Below are 23,465 nucleotides of genomic sequence, written 5' to 3' on the forward strand. Positions count from 1 at the left end.
GGTTGGATTTTAGATTAGTTTAAATTTTTCATCTTAATTATTAATATGGTTAAATTAAAAATAATCTAAAAAATTTAGAAGAATATTTGTTTTTTAAAAAAAAAAAATTGAAATAGAGTTTTACTAAAATTATAATTTTATTTCATTTATTGTTTTAATATTTTGATATTTTGATTTTACTAGATTTTGAAATAAAATGCTATATATACTTTTGCGACTTTAACTAATTTAAATGATGGTTTTCTAAACATGCAACTTAAATAAATATTAGCAATTGCAATCTAATGGGTTATACTTTACACAAAAATCTAGTCCAACTTACTTCCTAGCCCTACTTACTATTTGATTTTTTTTATTAAAAATGTGTCTATAATAATAATAACACAAAAAGAAGCATATAAGGATGTTTATTATAATGGTCAATTTACAAATAGGAGAAATAGAAGAATATAAATGAAATATTCTAAAATTAAGGAAACATATGAATAAAGAAGGAAAGAGAGAACTAAAAAAAATTATCTAATAATAATAATTAAAATTAAAAAACTCCAAATGAAAAAAATAATTAGAAGAAAGGGAAAATGTATTTTAAAAAGATATTATTGTAATTAAACCAATGGCTTCTTTGGAATGACTTAGAAAAAAATAATTTAAAAAAATTTGTTTTATTTAAACACTTTTGATTAAAAGATTTCCATAAAATAAAAACATACATGTGTTTGGCAACTCTTTCTTAGAAGTTATATATATATATATGTTTGTTTGATTTGTTATACACTAAAAATGTTTTTATTAATATTTTCCAAAGTTGGTCAGTGATGGCAGAAATTTGGCCAAAGTCGGTGGCTGAAAATTCGCTGGTATGGTCATCAGAAGTGGCGACTGGAGGTGGCCGACGCAATCGCCAAAGGTTGCAGTTGAAGTTGGTCGGCAGTGGTTGAAATTTGGCTAGAATAGGTGGCCGGTTTGCCGGCAGGATTGCCAAGAGTGGTGATCAAAGATGGTCGACAACGATCACCAGAGGTGTTCGAAAGTTGGCCGATAAACTTTTTAAATTAAATTAGAAAAAAAAATATAATGTTCAAACCAATGGGAAATAGTGTAGAAAGTCTTGGCTTCCTAAATTCTTGTCCCAAATAAAAGTTGGACTTAGGATGGAAACAAACACCATATATTTATGAACTAAGAGTGTGTTTGAATTGACTTTCTAAATGCTTAAATAAGTATCTATAAATGAAAAAATATATAATATATATATAAATGGACCCTAAATTGATAATCTAACTATTCCATTAATTATTTAAACATAGAATAAAAAAATTGGTAGGAAAAAAAAACCAAAAGCTCAAAATTAAAGTTGATGAACTAAATACAAACAAACATGGATGTTGAGTGACTCATTTTATAATTTAACCATAATTAATCGTTAATTAAATTTAAACTTTCTTTGGAAATGAAATAGTTGCAATATAATATATTTTGAAAAGAATTAAAATATTATATTATAAAATTAGCTTAAAAAATAAAAACAAAAACGATCAAAAGTAAAACAGAAAACAACAAATAAAAGAGAAAACTTTGAAAAATGGAAGATCTATACTATATATATATATAAAGGGGTTTATTTGGAGGCAATATTAACATCCCAATTTTACCCTTACATATTTTAATCATTCCTATATTATATTTCATTACAATTATTTGGATCAAGGTAATTGATAGCACCATAAAAGTGTTATTTTTCTTAACTTAATTTAGGTTTGTTTGTGGATTTTTATACATTTATTATTCTATTTTGTAGGTATTGAACAATTAAAAGGTAGAACAATCATTTGGAGCTACAACGGGATCAAAAAGAGTAAAAACAGGAGCTTTGGAGCATCAATCGTCAAAAAGAAGAAGAAATTACAAAAATGCCCCTTGGTGGGAGCATAGTTGTGCTAGCTGTGCTAGCTATGCGCTACACTCGGCACTCAAAGGCATAATGCAATAGTTATGGAAGCATAGTGGCGCTACCTTGAACCACAATGACATTGCGTAAGTTGATGGAAGAATAGCGTGCACGTCTAAACGAATGATGACGAGCGTTGCAATGAGCGCCCTTACACTCGAGGGAGGCGCTATGGAAAAAAAGGCAGAGCACAGCTACGCTCTTCCCAAGTATAGCAGCGCTCTTATAAATAGTTTTCAATTCGCAATAGGTTAAGGGAAGAGTATTTTAGGCCGATTTTGAGAGCTATTAGCTTGATTTTGGCCATTTTAGGCCAAAACTCATGTGATTACCTTGTATTTTGATCTTAACTCATAAATATTGGCATGATGATTCGAATTCGATTAAAGTTTGAAGGCCAAATTGTCGGGTTTTTAGGCTTGTAGGATTTTTTTTTTTGAATTCTATGAGATTTTTAAGAACTCCTTGGATCTTTCTGTTTCTTATTTGATTTCCTCTTTCTGTTTTAAGTTCAAGAATGAGCGTATAAGTAGATTAAATTGCTGACTTAATTGCATGTATGTTCGTTCTCTCTAGCTATGTATGATTTTGATGTCTGTTATTGCATCAAATTCTTAATTTCAACAGCAATAGGTTTTAGCTAGAATTATGGCTTGATTGCTAGACTTCTAGGATCACCTAATTGATAACGAAACCTAAAGATTAGAAATACATTAGATTAGAATTAACCATTCTTGTTTAATGTTCTAATTAATCCAAGAACTTAATGAAATTAACTAAGTAGCCTCAGTTATAAGCTTGGTTAATTTAAGAATCAATGGCATGTTGATTTTCCACTGGGAGTTTATCGGGATTATCCCTACATTCGATTAGGCGTGAGAATTAGTTAGTCTTTGAATGTTTGCATGATTAATCGATGATTAGATTCATAAAAAGCCAAACGGTCTCCAAATCGGCGAAGGTAATCTTGTATTTGTCCTTACTCTTTCTCAATCTATCTTACTTTTCCACATTTTAAATTATGCATTTAGTTTTTTCTGTCAAACCAAATACAAAACTCCCTATTTTTACTGCTTTTCAAAGACAAATTTAGCTTAGAAGAGATTTTATCTTAGGCTCTTTATGCTTCGACCTAAGACTTACCGCTTGTGCTACCTAGTAGTCTAAGTTGTTGGTTATGTTAATTATAAATATTATTTGATTAGTAGAGATTGCAAGTGATAGTAAATCTCTTTGTCAGTAATTATACCTGAAGTTGTGTGTTCTTTTCTATACGGGTGTGATGCAGACCATAGACATGAAATTTCATGATCTAATGATAGACATATATTTGAACAAACAATCACATCTTTTCTCTCGTTACAATTATTTTGGGTAGAAGTGGTTACATGAAAATGTGGTATATCCTTTTGCGTGCGTCTATAACCTAAACTGTATATATGGAATATGGAACATCACAATCTAACTGCAAAGATGTATTTGAACAGACAATGCCTATTCTAACTATTCAGGTTGAAATGTTTGAAGGATCTTTAATTACAGAGGACCTATGAGCGGAAATGGATCGTCCAAACTCCATTATGAAAGAACTCATACATTTACAGTCATACTAAACAGATTATGCATTAAATCATAAATTACAGCATGCTTTGAATTAAATACAAAGGATGAGAGACTTTACCTTTGAAGAACTTTTCTTCAAGTGTATCTTGAATCTGTTCCATTATGCGGGCAATTCCTTACCAATTTCTTGAATCCCCACGCGTTACTGAGAGTTTCTCGATCTCTTTGCTCAAAATTTTTAATGTCCCTTTGCCACTTAGCGTTCTTCCTGGGAGGAAAATACTTTTTCATAAACTTCTCCACTATCTGTTCTCACGTGGTTATTTCACCAGGTTCCAGAGAGTAGACCCATTGTCTAGCTTCTTCTTTTAGGGAGAAGGGCAAGAGTGACAATTTCAATTCCTCAAGAGTGATGTTTGGGATGATGAATATATTAAAAATCTCTAAAAGATCTTCAGATGTGCATGAGCATCTTCCCCTTGAAATCCTTCAAACTGACCAATAGTCTGGATCATTTGAAGCATTATTGGTTTCATTTTGAATCTGGCTCTATTAAAAGTCGGCCACATAATTCCTGTAGAGAAGTCGCAAAGATTTGGTGAAGCATACTCCCTTATGGTTTTGTTATGATTATGGGTGTTGGGATTGGTGTCCTAATTCTTCTGGTAGTCTCATAGTTTGTAAACACTTAACATATTGTTATTAATAAAATAAATGTTATTTTATAAGCATTTACTAAAATCTAATAAACTAAGATCCGTGGTTATTTCATGTAACTTAAACATGTATGTGGAGACATGCAAATGGATCATGTCTTAAGTAATAACCTAAATGGTCTATAGTAGATGGATAAATGAGGGATACCTTATCCTAATGACACTAGGGACAACCCGCTTTGTAGATGTTACAATTGTTGTAAAGTGCTACAAATGGTCTGATCCTTACCATTCATGTGGAGACATGCGAGCAGAGGTATCCTATACAAAGAGTTTGTATAAGACCGGACCATGAAATGATTAGTCTCTTTATATAACACTGTTGATAATTGAAACTTACATTTCACTAGAATGACCATAGGTGATATGACCTTAATCTTGAGTGAGTTGGGAACTCCTGCTCATGAGGGCGGTCATTTGATTTGTATGGGTGAGAATGGCTAGATTGCCAATTCAACAAGCCTACCATTTTGGGGATTCGTTTAATTGAGGGGCTGGAAACTTAGCTACACAAGATGGAATTCACTCTTTCCCCAAAGTAGGGATAAGTAGATAAATTGCTCCCTTAAGGGCTGATTCCGGGTCTTGAACATAGTGACCACACCCTCTCCTGGCCCGAGAGGACTTAGTCATAGTAGGACTATGACTTATTATTCATTAGATGAATCAGTGGTACTTAAGAAGTTAGATGTAACTACATAGGGCAAAATGGTGAATAGGCCCAGTTGTACTTATGAGCGATTTGTGAAGGGTCATATGAACATAAAAATACATCTGTAGTGCGAAGATGCAGCTGTTGGTCTTTAGTGGAGTGACCAACAGTTAATGGATGGTGGATCTCGTGATTAGAAAGTTTAATAAGTTATTCACGTACTGTTGGATCTTCAAGGTATAGGTCCATGAGGTCCCCTTGGCACCTCAATGGGTTCAAGTTGAGAATCAGATTTTGGGTTAATTTAAAGTGTTCAAATTAACAAGAGAAAATTCAATTATATGTGATATAATTGATATGATGTATTATATACATTAACTGGAGTAATTAATATAAATATGATTTATATTAAATACCATAAAATAGAAAAAGAACTATAGTTTATATGTTTCATATAATGAAATATTAAAACTATAAGTTATAAATATAAATATGATTTATATGATAATTAATTATTCTTTTTCTCTAATAATCGAATTGAGTGGGAGGTTACTTGAAGTTTTATGGTAACTGTGAGATAGAAGAAAAATTATTTTCCAAAATTAAGATGATGATTCATTCAGAATAATATCACAAAAAGTTTATCAAGTAAAAGTATTTTACTAAACGATATCATAGAGAGCATACACAATCGAGTTACGAGTTTACTATGCGATAGTTACTTGTTTACTCGTTGCTACACGATCGAGTACTAAAGTCTATACAATATGTTTCATCTTTCTAAACGATCGAGTAGTAAAGTCTATACAATAGATCATTCCAAATTACAATCATGAATGAACTTTACAAATTATAGTCGTAAACAGAACATACAGTTATCAATCAATATAGAAATTACAGCATGAACAATACAAATGAACAAGGATAAACACTAGAACATTTGTCGACTCGTTTCTACGCTCCTTGTTCACGAACGCTCGAACATAACAACTTCGAACAATCGAACAACACAACCACAACACTGCACAAATACCTTGCGCTCGTCCTCAGTGATCGCCTCGTTCACAAACTCCCCAGCAACACGAACGGCCTCCATAAAATCTCGACGGTATCGAGTTGAGTATGACACCACCAAGAAGGTTACCTTGGTATTCTCGGTGTGAGAATCCAAAGGGGGGGCTCTGTTTGGACTTGGTATGAGGTAGACGAAGGAGGAATGAACAATTGTGTACACGATTGAGCAAGTGGGAGAAGACAAAAACCTATCGCATAGGTCGATGCCCAATTAACTTAGTGTATGTCGCCTACAAAACACTACACGATCGTTTACTTCACTCAAGCTGTCCCTTAGTAAATCTGTATTTACTTGACAAGCTTCCGTGAGTTTCCTTTTGCAAGAGAGATCTCAAAAACAATTTTTGCCAAAAAACTTACTAAAATTAGGAAAAAAGATTTCCTTTTATCTCACGGTTACCATGAACCACCAATAACCTCCTACTCAGTTGGTTATTAGAGAAAAAGAATTAATTATCCAATAATTAATATTATTATAAATAAATGATAACCAACTCATCATACTATATTTATAACCTATAGTTTTAATATTTCATCTCATGAAACATATAAACCATAGTTCTTTTTTTATTCCATGGTACTTAATGTAAATATCATTTACATCAATCCTCCACTAGATATATCTCATACATCATACCGATTATATCATATATAATTAAAATACCTCTTGTCAATTTGAACATTTCAAATCAACACCAAGAACTGATCCTCAACTGAATTCATTGAGCTACCAAGGGGACCTTATAGACCTGTAGCTCGAAGCTCCAACAGTACGTGAATAACTGACTAAACTCTTTAGTCATGAGATCCACCATCCATTAACTGTCAGGCACTCCACTAAAGACTGAAAGCTGAACTCTCCTTACCACAGATATATTATGTGTCTATCTTAACCAATCAGCAGTACGACAACCCTTCACAGATCGCTCGTAAGTACAGCTCGACCAATAACCGTTATGTCCCTATAGTTACATCTAACTTCTTAAGTACCACTGATCCCTCTAATGAACATAAGTCATAGTTCTACGATGACTGAGTCCTCTCTTCCAAAGAGAAGTTGTGGCCACTATGTTCAAGCCCCGGAATCAACCCTTAAGGGAGCAATCTCTCTACTTATCCCTGCTTCAGGAAAGAAGTGAATTCCATTTTGTGGATTGAGTTTCCAACTCCTAGATTAGACAAGTCCCCAAAAAGATTGGCATGTTGAGTTGGCAATCTGGCCACTCTCACCTATACTAATCAAAGGACCACTCTCAAAGGCAGGAGTTCCCAAAACACTCAAGATTGTGGTAAAGTCATCTATGGTCGTTTAGGTGAGATGTAAGTCTCTAGTATCAATGGCGTCATATATAGAGTCTAGTCATCTCGTGGTCCAAGTCTTATACAAACTCTTTGTATAGGACACCCCCGCTCGCACGTCTCCACATGAATGGTCAGAATCTATCATCTGTAGTAGTTTACAACACTTGCAAACCTCTACAAAGCGGGCCGTATCCGTAGTGTCACCAGGATCAGGTATCCCACCTTAATCCTTATACTACAGACCTATTTAGGTTACCACTTAAGGCATGATTCACTTGTATATCACATATACATGCTTAAGTTCACATAAGATAACCAAGGAGCTTTGTTTATTGGATATGAGTAAAGGCCATAATTAAATAACACTTATTTTATTCATTAAACAATGTGTATCTTTACAAAACAACGAAACTCCAGGAGAATTAGGACACCAATCCCAACAGTATTTGTAATAATATTAATTATTGAGTAATTGTCTTTTTTTCTTTAATAACCAATTGAGTGGAAGGTTATTGGTGGTTTCATGATAACTGTGAGATAAAAGGAAAAATGTTTTTTTTCCTAAATTTAGTAGATTTGATAAAGTTGCTATTCTCGACAAGTTACTTATGGAAAGACTATTAAGTGAATTAGATTCATTAAACGATAACTGAAGAGAGACTAAACGATCGTGGAGTGACACTACATGATAGTTCACTTAGCTGGCCGATAGCTAAACGATCGCAAAGCTTTTGCTAAATAATCGCATAGCTTTTGTTAAACGATTGGGCATCGCCTATACAATAGACTTTGTCATCTCCCACTTGCTCAATCGTTTACACGATTGTTCCTCCAATCTCTTCCTCTAACCAAGTCCATACAGAGCCTACACTTATGGATTCTCACATCGAGAATACCAAGGTAGCCATTGTGGTGGTGTCGTACTTAACTCGACATAGTTTGAGGTTTTTGGAGGTCGTTCGCTGTGTTCGTAGTCTTGGAGTTCGTTGTATTCATGATTGCTGTGATCATGTTGTGTTAAGTTCGTAGTGTTCGAGCGTTTGGATTTGTAGTTGTGCTAATTGTTCGAGCGTTCATGATCGAGGATGTTTGAAGATGAGTCTTCAAAGGTATGTCTTGTTATCCCTTATGTAAAGCACCATGCTGTAATTTCATTTTATGCATGACCAGTATGTTTCTGTTTCTTGATTGTAATTGTGTATGTTCAAATACAATTAGAATTTGGAACGATCATTCCACTGCTCATGGAAATCCTCATGTCCGATTTCCTTCATGTCAAACCTCAAGCTTGAACGTATCCATTTATTGCTATCCCTATACACACAGTAGACAGTTAGTCATACTTCCCTATGTGCACATTGCTCTCGTATGGGCTCAGAAACTAGACCCGTCATCCCACCCGAGGTGCTTCTCATAGGCTCAGAAACTAGGTCTTTACGACCCCCTAACCATACCACGCAAATCTGCCACAGGCTCAAGAACTAAGCCCTGAGACCCCCTAACCATCCCGTGCGATTTATTATTTATCACCCTACAAACTTCACATACATGTATGGAAATTAGCAACATTTAAGGAAATACCACTCACAGTTTCCTAGTAGAGAGTTTTCTTTTCCACAAGCTCCCTGGCTTCCTTGTTTCTTCTTGGGTTCCGAGCTTGTAATAGCCTAAAATTAACTTAGAATCTCATGTTTAGAGCTAGAATAACCTTAGAATACCTTCTTGTCCCTAAACTTAACTTACCAACCCAACAGACATGAAACCAGGCCTTGGATCAATCCAGGATAACTATGGACGCAGGATAGGTCTTCCTTAGGTCAATTGGACGTAGGGTTGCCTTTCATAGCCATGTTGGACGCCTAGTTTATACTTTCTAACGCCTGGACATCAAATTGGACGTATGGTGGTCCACTCCCAACGCATGGCTACTCTATTTCAATGCATATGCCTTCCCTCCAAACCTTAATTCTCTCCAACATACCCCTTTTAAGTTTGAGTTTTGAGGTGATATGAGACTTCCTTGGAGTATTTATATGTCATAGGAAACCATCCTCAACATCCCCTCAAGCCCCCAACGCATGACACTTACCCTTCATGCAAGACTCCAGTTGTTATCACCATGTAAGGTCCAACACGAGGCTTCTTGACACCTTCTACTTGCATGCAAGGCTTAAGTGTCTACACCATGCATAGTCCCAACGCATGGCTCTTCTTGAAGTGGTCCTTCAACATTTTGCATGCTCTCCTAGGCCTCTACCTTTTTGACTTTATTTGGTTGAGTCTTGTACCTCACCTTGCTGTCAACTTGATCCTTAATGCCCAAGAATTCAAGTCAATGTATGGTATCTTCACCAACATCCCTATTCGCGTCAAAACCTTCCATCTATGCGTCCATAAGGGTGTCCAATGCATATTACCCTTGGTTTGTGTTTCCAAGGCCATTCTCTTGAGGTTTTACTCTCAAAGTGACTTTTCCAAGTGGCCTAACAATGACCTATGCATCCTAGCATGCTCTTCCTCAAGGTATACGTTCCTCAACCATTTCGTAGGGTTGCTTGGTGCAACTTCTTCCTCAATGGTTTCCCATGTTTTATCTTGCTCTTCATGTGCCCAAAATGGACCCACCTAGCTCTCTATGCGTCCATTCCACCTTCTATGCATCCTTCTCTAATTTTTTCACTTAGTTGTGCATAGTTCGACGCATGGTTGTCCAACACTTAACTAATTATTTCCCTATGCATTCATCTAACCCTAGACATCCCCAGATGGGTTCATTTATGTGCCCAAGATGGTCCATCTTGTCCTAATATTCATCCAAGTGAACCTTATTTTGTCAAAGCATGCGTTCAAGGCTCCTATAGTTCCCATTATGCTTTTAACCTTAGGTAACTCATTCAAGCTAATTCCTATTTCTTACCTACTTAGTACTTAGTTCAAATTCCTTCTTCTATCTTGGACCATGCATTCATCTTATCTCCCAAAACTTAGCCAAAAATTTTACTTCCAAAACTTCAAGTATGAGTTCATCCTCCAACTCATGTACTCTCGTGAAAGTCTGGATGTTACACTGGCAGCGGTCCAATAGATATTTCTATGCCTGATATCTAAAGATGAAGTTTGGAAGCTAGTTTTGTTTTCAGTTTTGCAAAATGTTGGTGTATTTGCAATTCTATAATTATTTTGCAGAGAAGTGGAGAGAGAGGAGTTGGATGGACCTAAAGCATTTTTCAAGAAGTACACATGTGGAATCCAATTTAAGGTAACACCCAACATTTTATGTTTCTCCAGTGTCTTTTTGGATCTCTTTCTAATTGCATCTTTGCACCATTTGTAGGGATGGACTCACGTAAAGGTTATCAACGTTCCTTCTGTTGACAGGGTTCGTATTTTGTTGGTGTTGGATTATGACCCCTCTGCTCACGGGGAACAAGGTCCAAACACTATTAAATTTGGACTGTTGAAGTGGAATACTTAGTGAAATTTAGTTATGCTATGTAATTGGGTTTAGATGAACGTTATGTTGGGTCCTTACAAATTTGTTGGTTATCTCTCCAGTTTTCTATTTACCTGATTATATCTTCTAGTGGAGTCATTATTGAAGGAAGCAATATGTTGAAATAGATTATTAAACACGTCTATTAAATCTCTTAGACTTTTAAAATTGTCTAATAGATCTTTAAATTTTTAATCTTAGCTAAACCTTTTGGAACTTTTATTTGTTTTATGTGACGATTGAGTTGTGGGGAAGTGTGGTAGTTTCTGTTTTGTTCTAAAGATTTACCGATCTGGTAAATTTTCAAAAACTTTATCAATCGATTCTATTTCAAGAATATAAATGTTGTTATTTATGATGTGGTTGACTACTTATGATTTTACTTCTGCTGGTTCCAATGGAATACGTTTCGAGCGTATGAGCGTATGTTGCATTTGTGTTTTGTGGTACATATAGGTTTTCTCTCCTGAAGTTGCATATACCAATCATTGGATTGCTTTAAGTCTCCTGATATTTATTTAGTTCTTAAGCTAATGTTCTAATTGTGTATGGTTAGGTTTAATTGGATATATTTGTGGCCAAAATAACCATCAACAATGTTTAGCAATTGGAGCTTGAGAGGATTTCCTCATTAATTCTTTTCTTCGATTGCCTTTTTTTCTGTGTTTTCACATTTAAAAAATTGGGTAAATTATTTACAAATATAGCAAAATATTACTATCTATCACGGTCTATCGTCTGATGATAGATGTCTATCGTGATCTATCATTGTCTATCACTGATAGATAGTAACATTTTGTTATACTTGAAAATATTTTCAATATTTTATCATTTAAATCAATTACTTTTTTTCCCTCCAGATTACCACTATTGATTAGGCCAAAAAGTTCTATCCCCTATTTGAACTTGGTGCAAATGTTATCCTCATTTTCAAGGGTAGAAGAATGAAGTATTTCTCAAATTTAAGGAAACACTTGAGTTTTAGAGTTGATGGTTGTGCAATATCTCTAGAAGCAATGATGAGTATTGTGGTTGGGTATGGGGATTGTTAGTTGGTTTTGTAACCGGTGGTTCGGGATAATTCAAAAATTTTGTTAGTTTTGTGAAGTTGACATTTGTTAGTTCTTTGTAAAATACAAGTTGGAAACTATTAATTATATTTTGATTGTAATAATACAAATTTCAAGTTCAAAGCATGTTTGGGGTCGATTATAGATTGCATATAAAGGGTCCTAATGACTCATATCTTTCTTTTTTATTATTATTTTCAAATTGATATAGTTGATGGATAAAAAAACGTCAATAAAATTGTATAATTGACACTTAAAACCCGTCAATATAAACATGTATTGATGGACAATAAAATAGTTTTTTTGACAAGCAAAAAAAGTCAATAAAAAGAGTTTTCTGGACGTTTCTAAAAAAATAGTTGATGGATAAAAAATGTTAATATTACCTTCGACGTTTGAAAAGTATAAACAAAATGATTTTCTTCTTGTTTTTTTCCATATAGTTGATGGGCAAAAAACATCAACGTACCTTTTTTCTTATGGTTGAAAACGTCAACATAAGGTTTTTTGGTGACTTTTTGGTCGTCAACAAAATCAGTGTTCTTGATGGTCAAGCTTTCTTGATGTTGGTTTTCTTAACGTTTTCTGTTCATCAGCATAGACAATTCTTTTACATTTTTTACGTATCAACAAAGATCAAATTTGTAGTAGTGCAAATCCTAAGACCTATATTTTGAGGATTAAATGATTTAGGATGAATTGAGTGAAAATTAAGATTATAAGCTAAATTATTTAGAAAAGAAAAAGTGTTAAGTATGGAATAAAGTGATCTATGATGGATTTAATTAAAGGGGATTTTAAAAAATAGAAAAATAAGAGAAACTATTTACACAAAATAGTAAAATTTAATTATTTTAGATTTTTATCAATTTCTATCAGTTTCAATCGTTGATAGATGCAGATAGAAATCTATCCGACGCTATCAGTGTTTGTTAGTGTTTTCTTCTTTTTTTTTTTTTTTTTTTTTTTTACTATTTTTTGTAAATAGTTTAAAATTTTCCTTCAATTAAATTAAGTTTAATAATGGAGAGAAAATTTGAGTTGTTGGTTAAAATCAATTTTAAAACATTAATTAAATTAAATTCTGTTATTAAAGGGACAAATTAAGTTAGAAAAAATATGTATGCGAAGTGTTGGTGAGAGGAGGAATTGGAAAGGAAAAGGAAAATTGTTAAAAAATTATGAGGAGGTTGAGGGTGTAGCCGAGAGAGAGAGGAAAAACTTGGATTAGAATTCAAGGGGAAGTTAAATTTAGTTTTCAACTAAATTCTTTTAAAATTACTTTAATTTAGTTTTCAACTGAAGTAAGTGAAGAAAAGGGAGCTGAAGCCACGTTCAAATGAAGAAAGCAGGAGCTGGAAGAAAATAATTTGTTGAAGAAACGGTGTTGTCGGTTTGTACTCGTGCAAACCCTGTAAATTTGCAAAAAGGAATGAGGGAAGAAGTGTTATTGAGGCTGCTGAAGAGATTGGAAGTCCGAAAGTTGAACAAATTTAAGAAGAATTAAGGCTAATCGAAAAATTGATGGAAACAGAGCAGTGCGAAAATCTGAGCTGATCGTGAGTTATAGAGGAGTTTTCGTGGCCTCAAATCTTAAGGTTAGTAAATTTAAAGGTTGTTTGAAGTTATATGTAAGTTATTTGGGTTGAATTTGGTCGGAATGGAAGAAATTAGAACGGAAGATGCTGAAAAATAGAGGTGAAGCAGAGTGCTGGTTGGCAGGAGGTTGAAGAAGAACCAGCCCTGTGCGCCCACCGCCCAACCACGCATCTCTGCCTCCGCACGTCTCGCCTAGAGTGCATTTGCCCGCACGCCAGCAACGCTCTACGCATTCCTTGCGTTTGATGGCCAGCGCCTTGCGTCCTGCTAGCATGTGTCTCACAGCACTCAACGCCTAGCCCCAGTGCGCGCCTCCTACCGCCCATCAACGCACGCCAACGTGCCGCTGCAACCCTTGTGTGTGCGCCCAAGACCCACCTGTGCACCAGTGTCGCCATCAGCGCCCCCATACGCGCCCAATGCCTAGTGTCCAATTGAGATTGAAGTAGCTGAGGATCCACAAGGAGCTGGAATAAAACTGTGAGTGGTTTATTTTGACGTATTTTGATATATATATATATATATGGTACTATTGTATGTATGTTTTATGATTGAAACTCTGGCGATTTGTTTAATGAAACCATGTTTAGAAATGGGATAAGTTGTATGGTTAATAATGTATGAGATGAGTTATTAGAAAAAGCATGTACAGTTCGCAAGGATTAATAATGTATGAGATGAGTTGGAAAAAGCATCTACAGTTCGATAGTAGATTTGACTTCACACCTTTACTTTTTATCCCTATTTTAAAAAACTGAAGTCAAATTTTAAAAATTTAAAAAAAAAAAATTTAAAAACTTGTTGTTGTTTTTGGAATTTAGCTAAGAATTCAATCATGATACACAAGAAAGATGTAAATCATTATAAGAAATTTGAGACTTAATTTTCAAAAACAAAAAACGAAATTGTTATCAAATGGATCTTGAATCGAGAAGAAATAATCGTAATTTTCAAAAACAAAAAATTATTATTAAATGAGTTTAAACTTTCAATTTTGTATTGAATATATCTCGCATATAAAATATAATAAAATCTCATAATTTTAACAAGTTATTAGATAACATGAGGTTTAATCTCAAAATCAATTGGTAATAAGAAAAATAATTTATCTATCTTATAAAGAATATAAAGTCCTTCGATTTTTTTAAAGTGGGATCTTAACACTAATTGTGAAGTCAATTTAATGTTTAACAAATTTATGAATTTTAAAAATTATAAAATAATTTAGAGACTTATAAAATGTTAAAATAAAATGTTAGGAACATCTAGATATAATTTTTTAAAACTCAATAGACTAAACTTATAAATTAAATTCTTTTGCCATGTGAATATACATTTTAAAGAAAGATGATGATTGGATCTCTCAGTAAGATCAGTATAGCAACTAGAAATGGTTTAATCAAACTAATTAAAACTCTCTATTAATTAAAATTTTCTTTAAGTGGATCCAATTAAAAAGCTAACAAGTAATCAAAAAATTCAATCCAAAATAATCAAGAAGTTAATAATGTTACTCTAAAGTACTCTATTGGATTCTAGTAACAAGATTCATAATGAATGTAGAAATTTAAGAAATAACAATCAAAATATACAACCATGAGCAATTAATTTTAAGAATAAATATTGCAATTAATTTTATGTAATAAATTATAATAACACATTAATTGTAAAATTAAAGTAGTATAAGGGTAAAGAAATGAACATAAAATTTTTTTATAGTGGTTCGGTCAAACTTGACTTACATCTACTTTTCCAAGTACCTCTTAGGATTTTGAATAAGGATCTCATCGACTCTTTCTACGGATTAGAGTCTAACTGTTACACCGCTCTTTTTGCGAATTCAAGAGCAAATTCAATCCTTTTCATGGATCAGGATCAAATCGTTACGATGGCTCTTTTTCATGATCAAGAGTAACCTTTATAAAATGTTTGTAAATGTTAAAGATCACTCTTACAACTCTCTTAATAGAGTGATTTTACAAATGTTAAACTCACAACAAATCATTCCTCACAATACATGAATCTCTCTCAAGAATAAGATGAAAAGAATAAAATTGAAGCTTGGAGAGAACAACAATGGGAGCTTTGTATTTTTTGAGATGATTGAAAATTATGAAAAGTTGGAGAATAAGTTGAGTTTAAAAAGAGAGTGAAAAGGTAAAAACTAAATTCAATTGGAGCCTTTAGATCTTGAAAAAGAAAAATCAATGGTGGAGGTTTTTCCTTTTTAAATAAACTAATCCTTGGACACAAATAAAAAAATAATATTAAATTCCTTATCTTTTTAAAAACTCAATAAAAAGCAAAAGCTCATGTGCCCAACTAGCCATTCGATACAAATATAAAATAATATAATAATATATATTTTAAGAAAATCATTTCTTTTAAAATTCAACAAAAAGTAAAAGACTATCATGTATTTCTCCTTCATTGCTCCACATATCACCTTACAATTGGGTCTACTTTAATGAATAAGCCGCCATGTTATCATCTCGGGTATTTTTCTGTTAAGCTTGTTTGGTCATATCTTTTTCATTTGAACTCCGATTTGAGTAATTCAAATTAAGTTGGGATTGTTGTTCTAAACTCTACACAATAAATAATTCAAAATACTCAAATCATTAATAAATAAAAGTAGGTTTATTATCCTCATAATAATAATAAATTAATTATTTAAATTTAATTAATTTGAGATTAAGGTAAAAAAAATCAACACTATTTATTAATATCTCAAACATTGAGGTAGGTAATTTGGTTGAAAAACCGTTGAAATCCTATTTTATATCTATCCTATATGACATTTATTAAAAACTAGTTTGAATTTTATCTTTCTTTATATGCATCTTAAATCACGCGTTCCATTATACATTTCAATCATGTCATGTAGGTCATTCTCATGTTGTCATATAAAAATCAAAATAAAATCAATGGAATAACGAAAAAAACAAAATAATTTTTTTAATGGTGAAAAAGAATAAATAGTTAATTAAAAACAAAATAAGTCAGGCTCACGTTGATATTCATGATCATTATTGAACTTTATTAATTTTATAGTTTAACCACAAATTAATGGTGCTTTGTGTTTGATTTATGTTGGTGGCAATGTTTGATGTTATTTCACGCTTGAAAAAAAAAAATGAAATGAAGCTATACATTTGAGATGCATATTTATTAACAGTTAAAATAAGCTCAAAAGATGTCCCATTTTACATATTATTGATCACCTCTTGTTCCTAATTATAAGAGTTACAAGTTACATAAGGAATGAAAAAGTAAAATAGATCATCAAGGATGCCATACAAATAATACAGTGGAAAGAATAACAGTTTGGTGCATCTATTTCGAGATATACTCATTTTTATTTATACATCACATTCTCATCATACAGACAAAAAATAATTAAAATATTTCAAGGAAGAAGTAAGAAAAATTTGTCATTTAACAAATTATGATTGGACAATTTGATAGGACAATGCACAAAGATATGTACTACAAAAAATGCACTATGTATATTTCATGTATAGATATTTCTTATTCTTTTCCTTGCTTTGGATGGGCCAAACAAAATAATAGAGGAAAAGATGTAAACTAAAAATTCGAAAACAATAATACACACAAGGTCATACGAGAGCAGAAGATTGATTATTTTTAATAAATAATATATATACACTTGAACCTTTTCCTTTACTTCTTTAAAAAAGTACTACCGTTGAACTTTTGTAAACATTTTGAAATTATGTTTCAAGTAAAAATTCTTCAAAATTTCATACAAAAATTGAAACATGGGATGGTGTGAACGTGTGATTTAAAACGGAAATTTAAATAATGATAATTGAAGTTGTTGATCACTTCCGGTCCTAATTTTCATTGGATAAAGGATTTGTACTCTTAAGAGTGAAACATTTATGAAGAGGAATAATATTGCAACTTAGCCAACTAGAAAAGGATGAAAGAGGAGTTGGAAGTGTATGGAGAGGTTTAGCTATAATTTGGAGTTTCTGGGTACACATCATAATTAGGCCCTAGAAGAAGAATTGGGCAGTTGGTAAAGGGTGAGGCGGCAACAAGGCGAGTCTAGCTTCGACAAGTGCGGCGGCGTCGGTGGTGTGTGTTCCTTTCCCACATGTCATTGGACAAAAGTTATTCACACTTACACTCCCATACTCACTGTATCGCTTTGCCAAAACTCTTGTGTAAGTGTTCAGTGCCAGTTTCGACACGGTATAATCCATCCGTAGCACCGACCAGCCTGCCTTCTTCCATGTCCCTCTCTTCACGTCTTCCAGAAATGCATTCACTACGCCCTCGATGTCCTCCTCCCCCACATCCAGAATCTCTTTCACTTTAATGTTCCTTACTTTCTGCATATTTTCTTTCACAAATCAATATCTACATTATAACCCTCTCCATGTTAAATAAAATAAAAGACACGAGTTGTTTTGAATACATCTACAGTTCCCAGTGTTGAGGTGGTTTTTAGAATCCGGATTTTGGAAGCAAAAGAGCAAAAGTAGGGCAATAGAGCTTCAGCCAGTAATTTTGCACTGTAAAAGTTTGTTTTCTTTACTGTTTTTGCATTTTCTACTGAGTTTTCATATATGTAGCCTACATGTGTAAATAAAGAACTAAATATTCCTTGAACTGCACTCATCTTTTTTTGCAGTATGTCTCAACCACACAACACAAAAAAGGAAAAGAAACTTCAAAATATTTTTAAAAACATGGACGCAACCAACCACAATTCCTTAACCTACCGAACTGTTCGTTGACCGGAACATTATTGAGTGGAATATTATATTATTGTAGCATGTCTTTTAAAATATTGACCACGTGAGGGGGAAGTGCATGACCTTTTTTGTTGTCGTTATGAAGACTAGACTGAGCCCACTTCAAGTGGAAATACAGGAAAAAGAAGACTCATAAAACGACCAAATTAATTGGGAACGTCCAACCAAACCACTTTATTCTTTCTTTCCTCGGAAAGAAAATTAGGACAGTTTTTTTTTCCTTTCACAATATGTCGTCTTTGTTGACTTTCTTTCACAATATAATGTTTTTTTTATAAGTTCTTCGAAAATATCTTTTTCGTTTAACCTTTAGTTTATATTTGATTCATTCATTTCAAAATATTATACACTTAGTCATTACGTTTTGAGTTTGGTTTCAATCTAGTCTATAAATTTCAAAATGTGACAATTTTACTATTGATATTTGCATTTCATTTCATTTTAGTCCTATGGTTGAAGATTTACATTTTTAACCTTGATTTTTTCACAAAATACTCATGTTCCATCTTGAGTGTTAATTTATATTAATAAATTAAAAAGAATTAAAAATATATAATTAATTAAGTTTCACTATTTTTTTTATCACTTTTAAAATTTATATTTAAAATTTCACTTCATAATTGTTTTTAATTAATTAATAGAAATTGATGGGCCATGATAAAAGAAATTGAGTATTTAATGAAAAATTGAGGTTAAAAATGTAAAATCTTGAATTCTAACCACCAACTTGAAACAAAACTCAAGTCTCAAAAGTTAAATTATAATATTTTGAAATCTATAAACTAAATTAAAACTAAACTCAAAACTTAAAGATTAAATGTGTAACATCTTAAAAGTGAAATTTTCAAAAATAGAAAAAACAAACGAAACTATTTATACAAAATAGCAAAATTTTAATATTGTTTGATAAAAACTAATAGAAGTCTATTATTGATAGAGACTGATAGAAGTCTATCAGTGTCTATTAATATTATTATTATTTTTTAAATAGTTTGACATTTTTTCTATATATGAAAATTTCTCATTTTAAAATATAATGAAGAAATAGAAATTAAACCCAAAATTGAGGGATACAGCATTCATAAACACATAGTCGGCGGAGGTGGTAAGTATTGCGAGAAGCATCTAACGACATTGAATTGAAATTAAACGAAAGAAATTGCTTAACTAATCAATAGAGTTGAAATAATTAAACAAAGCTATATTGAAGTCCTACGCATGTATGAGCATGACGACAGAATTTTTCCTTTTTATCTTTTTACTCTAAAACGTGAGATCGTTTCGTTTCCCCATAATTATTTGACTTTGTTTACTACTTTTTCAAATCTTGGTAGATATATACACACACACAGCATAATTTACAAGTTGAATCATTTTGGTGTTAGTGTCTAACAACTCTTTCTATTTCAACATATTTAGATGTTACTAGATTCTTAATCATTTTATTTTGTTAAATCTAAACTTATACATTAAACATACTGATTTTACAACTTTATTTATTTTGTTATCAACTTTATATCTATGTTTTAAGAAAATTAAGTCAAGTTTTGAAAAGTAAGAAAAGTAGTTTTTAAAAACCTATTCTTGTTTGTTTTTGGAACCTTACTACAAATTTAGGTTCCGTTTGGTAACTATTTAGACTTCGTTTGGTAATCATTTTATTTTTTTTGTTAGTATTTTTTAAAATTAAGTCTATGTACACTACTTCCACCTCCAAATTTCTTTCTTTGTTATCTATTTTTCACCAATGGTTTAAAAAACCAAGTCAAATTTTGAGAACTAAAAAAAAGTAGCTTTCAAAAAGTTGTTTTTTGAATTTAGAATTTGGCTAAGAATTCAACCATTGTACTTAAAAGATATGCAAATCATTGTAAGAAAAATTAATGTAATAGGTTTAATTTTCAAAAATAAAAAACCAAATAATTACCAAACAAGACCTTAGTTTTTATTTTTTATTTTTTGTTTTTGAAAATTAAGTCTACAAACTCTACTTCCACCTCTAAATTTCTTCCTTTGTTATCTAATTTTTACAAATAGTTTAACAAAACAAACCAAAATTTGAAAGCTAAAAAGGTCGCTTTTATTTTTTTTATTTTTAATTTGGTTAAAAATGCAACTATCATACTCAAGAAAAATGCAAATTATTGTAAGAAATTTGGAAAGAAAATAGACTTAATTTCAAAAACTAAAAATAAAAAACGAAATGGCTACCAAATGAGACCTTAAATATTTCTTTAAGAAAGATGAAAACTAGAAAATAGAGAAGAAATAACTATAACTTTCAAAAACATAAAATTATTATCAAATGAGTCTAAACTTCTAATTTTGTATTGAATATATCTCCTGCGAATGAAAATGTACTAAATCACATAGTTTTCAACTGGGAAAATTAAAAGGATATTGTCCTTTTAGAAACTATTTAGGAAAATATTGTTGTTTTCAAACTATTTGTAAAAATATTGTTTTTTTTTTAATAAATAAGTCAAGGGTTGAAAATTCGACCTAGATGGGTCGAATTTAGAACCCTCGATCTTCCCCTTTCCCTTTACATTTGTATGTCGAACTTTGAACCCTCGACTTTGTCCTAACATTATTATTGAGTCTATTTAATTATCATTCCGGAGACCTTCCTCATAATTATTTGATGTGGAGAGAACGAAAAACCTTCCTCATAACACTCATAATTATTTGATATGTTAAAAATAATTTTGTATTAGGAGAGAACGAAAGAAGGAAGAGTAAGAGAGAGAGTGAGGTTATGAGAGAGAGCGAGATTTTGAGAGAGCGAGATTTTGAGAGAGTGAGAGTTTGAGAGCGAGAGCGAGATCAAGATTTTGAGCGAGAGCGAGATATCCGTACAAATTTTTCTTTTTTCCTTTTTTTAATTATTACACATTCCACCTTCTTCTTTCTTTCTTCCTTTCTTTTTTTTTTTTTTTTTTTAATTTTCCATTTTATAAAAACAATTTCTCAAAATATTTTATTATTATTTATAATTTTTTTTAAAAAAAAAAGAAGAAAAAAACTCCATCAAAATCTTGGTACCAAATGTACAAAAAGAATCCAGGATCATTATTGTAAAATCTTTTAAACTATTGATACTGTGATTAAAATTTCTGTTCTTTATATCAATAATACAGTCTTATTTATAGACTTGCATGTGAAGGTTTTGAGTGTTGATTTGATTTATTATGTCCCCAAATTATTATCTAAAATATGTAAATTTGAATATTGAAGTTTTTTTTACCTAACTTTTTAGATTTAGACTATCTAATGCTGTTATTTATGTAAATGACATTTAAAAGCTTCTATATCAAAATAATTGCTATTCATAATATATAAAAAGAATAAATTAAAAAAAATAATAACTCATAAAAAATATAAATTAAATATTTCATTTATATAAAAATAATTACAAAAATCAATGTGTCCTACAAGGCGGACGTCATCGTCGAGCTGGTTGTCGTCGTCGATTTCGAACTTGAGGTTGCTCAGGTTCTTCTTGATGTAGCTCTGGTACCTCTGTAGGCGCTTCATAATATAAATATTCATTATGCTCTCCACGACCCCGACCATGTCCATGTACGTATGAAGACGAAGGACTAGCCTCTAGTCATAATGTCCTAAACCAAATGCTGGCATTATCATCATCGGACTAACATAATCAGTTTGACTCTGCGTCTGCATCATAGGGGACAACTCTTCCACATTATGTGAAATCTCATCAAACTCATCCTCTTTCCGAACAGGTCCTCTACGTCTAGGAGCTGGTGGAGGAACAATAGGTATATTGTACATATAATGAATTTCCCCCATATAGCTTTGGTTGTCACTACATATAACAAGAACCTGGTTCGGATCATTCGCAACCTCACGGAGTCTACTGTTGTTCGATCTCTGTAAATTATAAAACAATTAGACAATATTTAAAATAAATTTAAATTAAAAATAATTAGATAATATTCATTCATTTACCAGATGACCCACACCTGCTTCGGACGAGTGACGTAGCGCCTTGTGATATTATTATACCAATGAATATATTCTGGAGTGACATCTATGTCAAACTGTTCAAGAGAAACCCCCACTACAATAAACCTTGCACGATAGTGCCATCGCATTACCAAATGTGCAACTTTTTCGGACCAATCTCCAGTCTTTAGGTCAATATCATGCAGTACGGATTCAGTATTACAAGGCGATGGGACATCCTGCTGAAAATCGAATTGTCTCATCACCCTATCAGGAAGATGCCACTCACCAATGTGAAAACATATGAGAGGACTCATCTTCTGCCATATGTTTTGACCATTCGTACAAAAATTAGGCAAAGTATGCATGATAATTTTGTACGGCTCCAAAATAACCTAAAACACAAGATATTATATTAAAGAATATTAAGACAAATACAATCAAAATGTGAATAAAATAATCAATTAGGTTTAGTGTAATATACCTGTTCAGGTTGAAGCAGATCAAACATGTATCTATACTGGTTGACTACATGTGTGGTTATCTTAGTCACACAAAATTTGTCTCTCCACCTAAATTTTTAAATCGATAATTTAGAATTTAAATTAACTAGATCAGTGATATAAAAATTAAATTGAATTAAAACAACATACCAAGAACCACTCGTCCAACTAACTGAGCATCATTAACATGAGGTAGTTGTGGAGCCATTGTTGGAAATCACTCCCAAGCCCATAGTTGCAAAAGTATGAGAGGCCCAACTATCTCTCGAACCTCAGGTCTTGTTGCTTTGCATAGTTGTCTATACAACCATGCCAAGCATGCTCCACCCCACGAATACCGCCTCATCATGGAGGTTAGCTAACAGTGGCAGGAACATCAAGTGAACAAAATGCCTCTTAACGCCTGCAAGATATTTCTCCAGTAGTACGATCTCTCCATATAACATATGATCGATGAATGGACTGGTTGTACAAAACATTGGGATCAACAGGTCCTGGGTTTAAAGCCATGATCTAAAAAATATATATATTAAAATTGACTATAATTGAATAGTAGAGAAAAGTATGAGGGTAAAGAATAATGTAAAACTTTATTGATTACAATAAAAAAAAATTGAATATACAATAGATTATTATAAAAAATTGAATATACAATAAATTATAATAAAAAAAATTTAATATACAATAAATTATAATAAAAAAATTGAATATACACTAAAATGAGTATATAATAACAAAATTATTTATTTTTCAATCCCTAACTATCTGAAACTCGTCTTAGTA

At 32.1% G+C, this 23,465-nt stretch overlaps 1 protein-coding gene across 1 annotated transcript; it reads right to left on the reverse strand.

Annotated features, from left to right (window-relative positions):
* Positions 1–17,318: 17,318 nt before the first annotated feature.
* On the reverse strand, positions 17,319–22,890 carry LOC120081143 (short-chain dehydrogenase/reductase 1-like). The gene is made up of 3 exons (XM_039035818.2): positions 22,833–22,890; positions 17,868–18,025; positions 17,319–17,781 (listed from the first exon to the last, which is right to left on the reverse strand). The coding sequence occupies exons 1-3, from the start codon at positions 22,888–22,890 to the stop codon at positions 17,443–17,445; spliced, it is 555 nt and encodes a 184-aa protein (XP_038891746.2). The 3' UTR covers positions 17,319–17,442.
* Positions 22,891–23,465: the final 575 nt, after the last annotated feature.

This window comes from Benincasa hispida, chromosome 7 (genome assembly GCF_027475165.1).
Source record: "Benincasa hispida cultivar pf3 chromosome 7, pf3_genome.v1.1, whole genome shotgun sequence".
Lineage (NCBI taxonomy): Eukaryota > Viridiplantae > Streptophyta > Magnoliopsida > Cucurbitales > Cucurbitaceae > Benincasa > Benincasa hispida.